General features: G+C 43.4%; 1 protein-coding gene across 1 annotated transcript in view; it reads left to right on the forward strand.

Annotated features, from left to right (window-relative positions):
* RAB3GAP1 (RAB3 GTPase activating protein catalytic subunit 1) overlaps positions 1-11,547 on the forward strand; it is a 49,042-nt gene extending 37,495 nt beyond the window's left edge. Inside the window, exon 24 of the mRNA XM_078603751.1 lies at positions 7,437-11,547. Within this exon, the coding sequence (XP_078459877.1) occupies positions 7,437-7,739 (303 nt within the window). The 3' untranslated portion in view covers positions 7,740-11,547. The remainder of the gene's footprint in view (positions 1-7,436) is intronic.
* The last annotated feature ends 254 nt before the right edge of the window (positions 11,548-11,801 follow it).

Below are 11,801 nucleotides of genomic sequence, written 5' to 3' on the forward strand. Positions count from 1 at the left end.
CAGAGAGAGAAATGAGGTGAGACATGAGGAGAGAGGCAAACGGAGGTAGTCGTGAAGAGAGAGACACGGGGAAAAAAAGACACAGGTTAGATAGACACATGCAGAGAGAGACACTGAGAGAGAGAGAGTTATTCGGAGAGAAACGAGAAAGGGCATAGATGAAGGACAGTTGGGTGTACAAGGAGAGAGTGACAGCACAAGGAGAGACTTGGGGAGAGGGAGTTGCTCACAGCAAGAGAGACATGGGGCCCGAGACAGACCTCTTGCGATCCCACAATTGCCTTTCGTGGCCTCTTGGGATTGCGACCCTCAGATTGAGACGCACTGTTGTAGAGAATAATAGCATTACATATTTCCATTCTAATTTGAGCTACATATATTCTTTGTCAAACCCATCATTATACATTGAGTAAACACTGTGGTGTAAAAGCCATTTTATTCATTGGCCCGGACAACGTCGACATCTGATTAAACTCTAGGAATATCACTGGCTGTAACTGGCCAGATTTCTTGTGACGTACGTTGAAATGAATCTAGTTTTGAGTGACGAAAATTGGCTGATATCAGTCTGGCCTGTTGCGGTTATCTTTGAAGACATAGATTTTTCAAAAACAGCGGCCTCTTGTTCCAACAACTGAACTCTTTGGCACAATAGAAAAATGTTGCTCATTATTTCCTTTTGTTAGCCAGTAACTGCATCTACATTGACTGAATAAGCAACACTTATTTCATATTCTGATTGCGAGGTAAACCTTTCAACAGTGTTTGGTATGTTTCAGTTTTTTCCATATCGTCAAATTTGACAAATACAATACATTCAGATCACAATTGGACATTTTGCAACAACAACAAATAGAAAAATGTGGACCAAAGGTTGGACTTTGAGTGTCTAGAAAATGTCAGGTCGCTCATTTTACCGAAACTTAAAATCACTCCAAAGTTTCAGGAAGTTTTTCACAATCAGAAAAATATTGACGGCATGAAATTTCGTGGTCAGTCGAAGCCACGAACCTTTTAAAGTTGTGCTGGCAACTTTTGTAATCTTTCTCCCCTCTACGGTGCTCTACTGTGCAATGAAAAGGTCTGCGCTCTTGTTTCTAAGCCGAGGACTAATATCTGGTGGAACCTTGTGTATGTTTCTATCATTTTCCAGCCTCCATAATTGTTGTCTTGTCCTGTGCCTCGTTCTTCCTTTTCCCTCGCTTGTTCTTTGACCGCTGCTATTCCGCCCTCTCTTCTGCCAGCTCTCTGACACCAGTGATGAGGTAACTCAACGCCTCTCTACTAACACCCTGTGTGTATTATTTTCACTGCCCGCCTCGAATTGCAAGCTTTGCTTTTTTTTTATTTGTTACCTCTGCGGCTTTTGGACATTTTTCCAGCATGTCACCTGATACCTCCACAAGCGCCGCACTGTTGCACATCACGGTAGTGTCATTTACGTACAAAGACCAAGGTTCCAGAACCCTATGGCCATTTTACAGACTTTTGGGGCAAGTGCTGTTAGCAAGCTCCCATGAAGGCCTGTACAGCACATGGGGGGGGGGGGGGGGGGGTGGCCAACACCATGACCAACCACCATTGTCTCCCCAGTACTAATACTTACACACCACACCAGGTACTCATTTAAGGCTGTGTCTATCTAGCGGAGGCCTAGGACCAGCAAATATTCAACACCATTATGAAGCGGGAATCGAACTCGGTTCTCCAGTTCGTAGGCCAGTGCGCATACCACTACACTACCGCTTCCCAATTTACATACAGACACGTGTATGTACGCATACACGAGCGTAAGGAATTCATATATGCAACATTTGATCTATTTTAGCTATATACTTTGTGTGTGTGCATAGTGTCTGCTTACTGAAGTGGGCAGTGATGAGTACTCATCTCTATTGGTGGACCTGATCCAGTGGTCGGAACGGGCTTGTTTCTATAACAGCTGTCCGTTTCTCTGAAGGGCAACCACCTTAACTTTTGACAATGTGAAACGCGTTGCATTTGTAGAAGCTAGGTAATAACAATACACCACCTCTGTTAGGTTAAAGGGGTGAAACGTGTGCATGATACAAGGGACACACATTTTAGTCGCTCCTATTAACGGAAGGACCGCTCACAATGTTATATGAATCTTAAAATAAATAAATATTTTCCCGTGGCTGCACATTACAATCATCCCAACGCTGCTTGGTGGAAATTACAATCTGCACCATGGATTTGAAGGCAGCCAATGTGCCCATTTTCAAAATAATTGGCTCCGAAATTGGTTCTATGTCTTGCCTCTTGAAGCTCGAGAGAAAATAAGTTACGTGAACAAGGGAGTAGTTATGAATTCTAGATTTGAAGTTTTCGTGACTGCAAGGATTCATACTCTTTGGTTTTTTCAGTAAAGTCACGTAGGTAAAAAATTAAATGAAAAAAAAAATTAAATGAAAAAATGCAAAAATCTTGATACAGTAAATTTACTGTGACGGTTCCACCTGAAGAAACGTCGTGATTTAATTGAGTTTTTTTTTCATTAATTTTTTTTACCTACGTGACTTTACCGAAAAAACCAAGGAGTAGGAGTTACGAAGCACAAGTATTCGATTCTAAACAGTGGTCGTGCGGTATCGTGCGGTAGAGTTTCTGCACAGTTGCTTTTTAGCTGGATCTCAGCCTTCTGCAGCAGTGCCCAACTCCACACTCACTGGCGGTGAAACACTCAACTCAGTTCGACAAATCATCACATCCTGGTTGGGGGATTTACTCTTTCCATTGTCTCTCGCGGATTGATAAAATTAGTTCCACTTTGCGGTAAGTCAACAGCGGTCCTCCTATGGAGATACTAGCTCCGAACATGGGAACATGGAATTTCCACTGCTTGTTCAGTGGCACCAAGAGGGGGGGATCAGCACCTGTCCACATTTGTTTGAGCAAGAGGATGGTTTAATATACGGTAATCTTTACATGAAAGCCTTCATACATGCAACCGCATTGCATGCATTTGCTTACATAAAATGATTTTAATGCAGAAATGCACAAGTACATGAATACATGAAGGTACATGTCATGCATCTGCCCTCACGTATTCCTTGATAGTATTTGGAATGGAGAGTGCAGTATGTTCAAGAGCTATTTAGAGAGTAATTCATTAATCAGAAAAAAAATCAAGTCTTGAATGCATCACTCATTCCCATGTCACCATAACTGTCTGATGCTTCACCATCTCTATTGATTGCTCTCAGTGGGGCTCCCCATCTTGCTGGCCTTAATCACAGATGTTCTCTGTCGAAAAAAAAGCTTCATTTGTCTGCAGTTTATTTTCATAGAACAACCATGCTTGGGTGTGCACTACTTGGATGGAGACATGTTGAACAATCGGGCTAGCATATTCTTGGTTCTTTCGGCAAAGTCCCTTCTACTGGACTTTACCGAAAGAACCAAGAATATGAATCCCTGCAGTCACGAAAGCTTTAAATCAAAAATCGGGCTAGCGTTTAAAACCACGGCTCATGAGCAATGCATTAACATAGCAGCTCAATCAAAACAGGCATGGGGATGGCTGGTTTCCCTTATGATCTACATGTTTTCCACTGACAAGGCAGATTGCTGTGGTTTAGCCGTCTGAATCCCGCTTACTGTAATCCTTGGAAGGTATTTTTGCAAACACATAAGTTGCACGCTCTGACCTGCAATTCAGTAGTGCATGTCAAGATCAAATGTATTTAGGTTGGAAGGGATTTAGTGAGAATCTCCTACAACTTGCATTGCCCTCTCTTCATTGGTAGTAGTCAGATGGCATCCTGGAAACAGATCTGAACCTACGTGGATAGGAGCATCTCGAGAAAATAAGCTGTTGATCTTAATGGGCTCTCATGTGGGTTTAATTCAAAATTGTTCACTAAATTATAGTAATTGCAGTTCACAGTTACCAGATCTTAGTAAATGAAAAGGCTGAAAGTGTGGCCCTCACTTTCAGCCTTATACCAGCAGTTTCAGTTTTACTGTGTTACATCCCTGCAGTGTAATGCTGCCACGCTATGTAGCAATTGTCACTTTTATTAAGGATCAGTTCAGTGTAGCCATGCCATCCTACTGCCACAAAACTCTGAGTTTTGTGGTTATGGGTGTTTCTATTATGCATTGAAGTCTATATTTATTTCACCCGAGCATGTACTGATGCTCTTTTCAGCATGAACACAGACTTTAAACGATCATTAAATGAACGGGCCATTCACCTTCTTTTACCATGTATCAACATAAAGTAATTGCATGCATTTGAACACTACCCGTAGATTAACATTATCAGAGAGCAATTAATTTGTCCTCTTGCCCCTGCTAACCATTTCGAGCATGTGGCTCATCCGCATACATTTCTGAGTTCATATTTTGGTCACCTCTTCATACCCTTGGGATCAGTGAAATGAGGTCCTGCCTTATGGGGAAGATGTAATTTCCAGCTCTGCCTTCAGGCCATAAATTGTCATGAGGCACTACCCTTGAAGAAGCTTCCAGCGCGTGGAGTGAAACATGGGACATCATGCCAAACGATATGCGCTGCACACAGGAAACACATCTGGGGCCTATGCAGCACGACCGGCCAAAACCTGCGCGGCACTGCCCCACGCTCGCTTGTGCCAGGAAACACTTTGACTATCGACTCGGCTCCCTGTGCTGCGGAGCACTGAGAGTTCTCTTCTGAACCAACTTGCTGAAATTCAGCGGTTGACACGCAGTCGATGAATAGGTGTCCTCTCAAGGCGTTGCAGTGCATTAATATCATTAAATCTAGGACATTGCCCGTCCGCTTTGAGATTGACTTGGCCAGATGGAGCCTCTGTTGTTGACAGAACTCAATTCGGAGTGTTTGCTGAACTGTCCGCATTAAATTCCCTTTATTTCAAATAATGGCAGCAAACCGTTACGAAGAACATGTGTTATCTGACATTAAGGAAGCCTATTTCCAATCTGCTGCTAGGGTGAGTGCTGGTTATATGAACCTTGCCATCCTGCACATTTTGTACTTGTGTACAGCACATCTAACGCTTTTGTTTTTATAAAGTTAAACGTGTTTTTAGAATAATATTTTCCCACCACCGCTAACGTAAAACAATTCCCTTTATTGAAATGTGATGGTGTAAAAGATGAAAGTTATTTGTTGAAGCTAATTCTGACTCCCTGTGTGTGGACGGTCAAATGATTGTGCAATGAGTAGATGATTTGTACTTTTCAAATTGTGTGAACATCAGCAGCCACGTCTCGCACGCTTCAACATTTTCATTTCAAAGTGGTTCCCTGCGTAAATGAGCAATGTGGCGGCGGTGCTGAACCAATGGTGGAAAGTCCACGTTTCCATGGCGGGGCCAGTTTATCCAGATGACAACCACAGGTTGCTTTTTCACAGGATGGTACTCATTGAATTTACTCGAGGGAACTGATGCTCCGAGTCGACCCCCGACTGGAATATAGCTACGACCACAGCACCCACCGAACCGGAATGTCACTGCTGCAAATATTTCCTATTTAAGGCAGATGTTGAACGCAGTGCTATGAATGATGCAAATTCCTCTTCGACTGAAATTCTCTGGGCATGTATCCCACAGGAGTTCAGTGAAAGCCGTGCAAGTTTTCGCAGTTCATGCATTATTCACGGATTTTGTTTATGCACAACATATGTCCCTTTTGGCTTTTAAGTGGCTGCCAGTCTTTAAAGCTGCTATGTAAGCATACGCTTAGCTGCTATTCTTGTCTCGCAACCCACTGTTGGTTACTTTGTTAATCTTCTTGGTTCTTTCGGTAAAGTCACGAAGGGAAATAATAAAATAATAAGAATAAAACATAATAAAAGTCAATATGTAATTTTTATTTTATTTTATTATTTCCCTTCTACGTGACTTTACCGAAAGAACCAAGAAGATTAATATCTGCAATCACGAAAGCTTTAAATCGATACTTTGTTACTTTCAGGTTTTGCGCAAATATATGTGTATATATTGCATCTTATGTTCAGTACATACTACTGCTATCCAAGCTCAACATGGAGAGCGTCTAATAAGCTCAAGCCTGCTTAGGTTCTAAGATTTTATAATAGCGGGTGCATTCCAGACGTTTTGGTTATAAACTAAATATAAAGCAAAAAAAAGAGTAAGCATCTCTGTTCTAAATTAACCCAGTGGGGGTAGTACTGATGTCTGTTGGAGACCTTCAGTTAATTTTCACCATTCCTGAGAAACACGGCCGGGTAGCTGGCACCAACGGAGGCCCTGGGTGTCAGCCTGGGTTTCAGACATAAAAAATCAAACTTGATATTCACACATGATTAGTTATAATGGTCTACGTCTGGTCACCATTGCCTAGAACAAATATACGACATTTGGTTCGACGCTTTAATTCAGCACTCTATAACTCCGATAATTAAATGTGTTGTGTGAATTGCTGTTGACGAACGCCCTTTGCAGGGTATTTAAAAGGTGTGTCCCTAATTTGGATAAAGAGGCCTGTTGAAGCAACTCGAGAAGAAGTTATGTGATGTCATATTTCAGAGCTGTTCTCTCTCGAGATAGGGCACTGCTTGTTCACGTTCTGAATTGAAATTTGTCGATAGCACAATGAGAATATAATTGTGGGAAAAAGCATAATAGTGGTATAGAATTGCTGATGGAATTCCGAAATACAAAAGCTAAACGAAAGGATTTGAAATATTGATGCTCAAACTGAAAAATGTTGGCATGAATATTGCGTCATAACATAAAATGTTTCGGAGGCGAACATTTCAAACAATGTCTCTCGTTCAGAGCAGAAAGGCCAATGAAGTTTACTGACTTGTAGTTGGAGAGTGAATATATTACAATGTCCCATTGTTTTCAAGGCTCCACATTATAAAGTGTGGTATCCGGCCATGACAGTCAGTCTGGCTCACCTGTTAGTACCCTGGCAAAGGGTAATTGTTGAAAGTGTTAGCCTGATAATCTATAGTTCCTATGATCAAAGTGTCTCCTTACTGTTCTAATGAACGTAGGTGGCGCTAGTCTCCCTAGGCAGCCCTGAAACAGAGTGACCAGTTAGACATTCAATATTTACGTTACAAGAGGTAGTCTCCATATCACGAATGATTTTGACTTGCCAAAAAAGTGGTAATCGTACTCACATTCGGAGAGATGTTAGACTCAGTGAGTTCTGAACTGGTGTTTGAACTCACAACCTGAGCAGTGCTAATGGTGGCGTTGGTGCTTGTGGCGGTGGCGCTTGTGCGCCACCACCACCAAACTATCTGTCTTTCTCATTCAGCTCCATTACGGAGAGGCCGCTGGCTTTGCGAACGTCTGGCAACAGCCCTCGACTGTCTACGACCAAATCCTGTTTTGTTGCCGACGTTTCCATGTCGCCAATACACCCCCCATACATTTTCCTCTGGAATTCTCAAATTAACCATGCCGGCCTCCCCTTTCCGACAGGTGACCTCCTTGACGCCAGTCGACGAAGACCGCTCGCTGGCCGCGGGGACGGCGGGCGGCTCGGAAGAGCGCCGTGGGGCGGCTCCCGCCAGCCACACCGCGGCGGGCCTGGCTGGGGGCTCCGCTCAGGGCGGGCAGGGCAACGGATTCCCCGCCCCGCGGGGCCGCGAGTTCATCCTGCGCTGCACCGTGCCGCGGCCTGCGCCGTACTCGCGCGCGCTGCCCCACAGGATGTTCTGCGTCCTCTCCAAAGACCAGTTCACCCTCGCCGGGGCCTTCTCCTCGGACACGTCCTTCTACTAGCGATTTACACTGTCGGCGTCGGAATTTCGGACGGGGGCTTTTGGAAAATGTTGCGATGCTTTGCCCAAGGCAGAGGCACCGAGTAAGTACGTTTATAAATGCGCAACTCTTATAAACTAGGTGATCACGAGTGCGCGCTGAGCCCTGTGCTGAGATATTAGTTTTCAAAACTTGGCCTCCATTGGGCAATAGGGGTGGAGCCCATCATTGTTGGCAGGCCCTGAGCCAGTGTGAGACACTCAATGTATCGACCCCAGGGGGATGATAGGCTGCATCAGTTCCTAAATGGGATTTAAATTCGCAGCCATACAAAATGTTATTCTAGTGCTGTAACTCTGGTGCCACTTAGCCAGATAAAAATGAAAGAGCAACCTAAGACAGAAATTGACTTTGTGTTGATTAAACATTGTCAGAATATCCATTCATGTTTAATGGGCAGATGTAATCAACTTCGGCAAACATTACATTTGACATTTCGCCTCTGGCGAGAGGGCAGTCTGCTATTGTGATGTAAATGAACACGATGGTTGCCACTTATTTAGAAAGCCAACAGCGGTCATCCTGAAGAGACTGACCGCTGCTGTAAGAATGTGGAGCGGTTAACCACTGGTTCACTGCCGCCAACAGAGATGATCACCTCCCAATTGCTCGTATAGAGGAGGCGTTATACACTTCAACCTTTTGGATTTTATTTAATATGGTGTGTCAACATCAGCACTTTGGGGGTATCATGTCCACGCATGCTGTACAAAATATGGAATGGCTCTCACAATCCATTGTATGTCGTGATGTAGCCATGGTGTTTCGGTTATCGCTTTGTGTTTAATGGAGGTGAGCAGACTCCAGCTGGCTTAGGAATTTTCATCGTGGGTGCATCTATATGCACACATAGCTTACTGCGCTGTTTGATATTGCATTGATAGAAGAATATCATTCGTAAACATGTCAGGATTTACCTCGTGTCCAATCAGACATTCACTTGTTTTATCTTCACGTTGCATGTATTGTTGCATCCTTGTGACATCACAAGGAGTTAAAAATGCGTGTACAGTGAAAACAAATTTTATCCCAACAAAGTGTACTTTTCTCATTAGCCATGCTTGAAACTCACGTTAGGGTGATATACACGGCCGAGGTCTCTAGAATAACACCCAATAGTTTTTATATTATACCTTCTCACAATCGGGGACATTTCCTCTAACCCACTGAGCTATATCCAAACCAAGTATGCTGTCTTCGAGAAGTTGACAATGTAGCAAACACAGTGGCATTTTTCCCATTCAAGAAAAGGCAAGTGCAGCCTTGGGCTTACTGCTGTTATTTATCAGCCGCCCACGCCTGCCATACCGAAATGTATTGCAGGACTCTTGCTATCCCTGTAATTGTCCACTTGCACATTTCTCACCCTAAACGTGTTGTCACGGTCAAAGAACCAGGGAAATGTATGGGTATTGCCCCAAGGAGCAGGTTGCTTGTCCTGTGATTTTAGTTGTAACAGCTATGGGGGCCAGCTGTAAATTTCACAGAGGTCATCATGGTAAAGTACTGTCATGCCACCGCATCTTGCCATCGCCTTGGCATCACTGCCTTATCCTGGATCTTGCGTTTGTTACACAGTATACGTATGTATGTTGAACTTCTTTCGAACCATACGGGACATCCAAGGTCTGCTTTTACAGTCTCATCATCGCCACCACCACCTTTTAGGGTTTTTTTTATCTTGGCTGCCGACTTCTCTGTGCCACGCCAATTCCTGTCTCGGTAATCTGCCCACCGTCCTGCATATGTCACTGGCCCATCGCAACCTCCTCTGCCTGTTTGACCACGGTGGGCCATAAGAGAAATGGGTATGACTTCGGGTGGCAACAAGTTTATTTCACTGATCTCTGTTTATGAGGCCAAAACAAGTTAATGATATTACAACTCATTTTGAAAATGTTATCACGTAAATCACTTCGAATGGCCTTGTAAGAAATTGGTACTACCACATTTTAGCAAAATTAATGTTATATCCGTAGAGGGCTTTCACTGACGACGCTTAACATGGTTTGACAGAATATAATGATTTAGGTGGCAGGGCAGTGCAAGGGTTGAAGAATGAGTGACCACGATAGGAGGGTTTTTAGGGATCACCATAGGGTAGGGGAGGGATGGCAAGGAGTGGATGGGCGAGGGGAGGGAAGACGAAGAAAATGGGCAATAGAGAAGCGGACACTTGAAATATATCTGTGCCCTTGAACGAATTATGCCTACAACCATTTTGTCACATTCTCCTATGAACTTCCAAGTTGCTTACCCTATCATATCACGTTCGTTTCCTAGCATCATCATCGCTCATCCATGTGTGTCTCCTGAGCTCTCTCATGTTTCTCTAGATCCCTCACTTCCTGTGTCTCCGTCATGCCAAGTGAAGAAGATGGGTACACATGTAAAGCTAAATTCTTGTAAAAATAAAACGGTGGCGTGTTTGAGGGATAGTGTTTGGGAAATGTTGCTGTAACCTTAATCCCCAGAACTATGGAGGGGCACCAGTTAGCTATGCCAACAGCACTTGAACACATACACTGCACTATTACTCATTGACTCAAAACTGGCAGGGTGGCGTGGTAGTTCGGTGCCTTGACTCTATCTGAAATCCATTATTTGAAATCCTGGTTGGGGTCAACTCGGGCCAAGCATCTCTTTAGAATTGATAACATCAGTACCACATTTGTGGAAATGTAATGATGGCTGACCTAGGACGAGACTGGCACCTGCCACCATGGGAATGTTGAATTTCCCTCACTGGCTGTCAGGGTCACACATGGAGATGAGTACCAACCACATCTTTGACGCCTTCAAGAGTGCTGTTTGTTGCTGGCCATTTGGTTTTTGTGGCCTGTGCTCAGCCACCATTTTTAAATCCTAGTTTTTACACACATTTGTGGATACCACGGAGTCCATAAAGTGTCCAATGTCAGAATTAGGGACATTGCCTTAGAGTGTCACCTATTCCCTTTTAGGCAGTCTAATTGACACACGTGTTGAGCACGTAACAAGAACAGTTAAAACGTATTTGAGATGTTGCCACATACCTGGGACTCTGATGCATGCCCGCCATGACTTAACCAATGCCGTGACGGGCATACAGTTTTAGAGGGATGAAACCCATGTGATACATTCTTCATACATCTGTGCATTGCTTTATAGACTTGCCTTAAAATGCCGGCTTATTATAATTTATTCACCATGGGTGGTACCTTTATAGACACTGGTCTATATCAAATTAAACATATATGATAGCTTTCGTGAATTTGAAGCCATCACTTTGAAATTGGTTAAATATTTAGGAGCTCACTTTGCAAGACCAGGAAGATCTGGTTAAGTAATGAGACCAGCAGAGTATTTTGAGCAACCCAACCAAAGTTTGTTTAAAGAACCACATCCTACTAGGAAAACTTCAATACAGGAACAGAAATCCACGATTAATTAAACAGTTTGGCATGCTACTACAGGGTTGCGTGACTGGCTACTGGTATATTAGGTGGTCGTATGTACAGCGATATGTTAAAATAAACGGAAGTCATTTGGTCATAACATATTCAGAACCCTGAAGTTTATGCACCACATTGTCGTTCATTTTATTCGTGCAACAAAATTAGGCCGCGATCAGCACATGGGGTGAGCATTGTAAGAAACTTGACGCGGAAGTGCTACTTGTAATTTGGCCAGATTGAATTACTTGCTGTCAGTGGTGCCAACAATGCGTTGCCATGTATGTGGCTTCACGAGATGGCTGCTCGAATGTAATAAAAGGATATGGACCGTCTAGCGCGTTATTGCTGCCGATTCTGATTAATGAAATGCCAAACATGGCACAGGTCAATTGAAGTTCGTACTTGTTTGATCGGGTAACCCGAGTTAAACTTTTCTTAATTTCCAATTACAATTTTTCAATAAGATTCATGTCATTACAACTCGTAGTTTGGTAGTTGTCATAGCTGCTAAGCTATCACTGGGCCGCTTCAAATGTTCCTCCATTTAACTACTAACAAACATTTTATATTTTACCAGGTAAGGCCC

The sequence above is a fragment of the Lampetra planeri genome, chromosome 21, assembly GCF_965212315.1.
Source record: "Lampetra planeri chromosome 21, kcLamPlan1.2.h2, whole genome shotgun sequence".
Taxonomy (NCBI): Eukaryota; Metazoa; Chordata; class Hyperoartia; order Petromyzontiformes; family Petromyzontidae; genus Lampetra; species Lampetra planeri.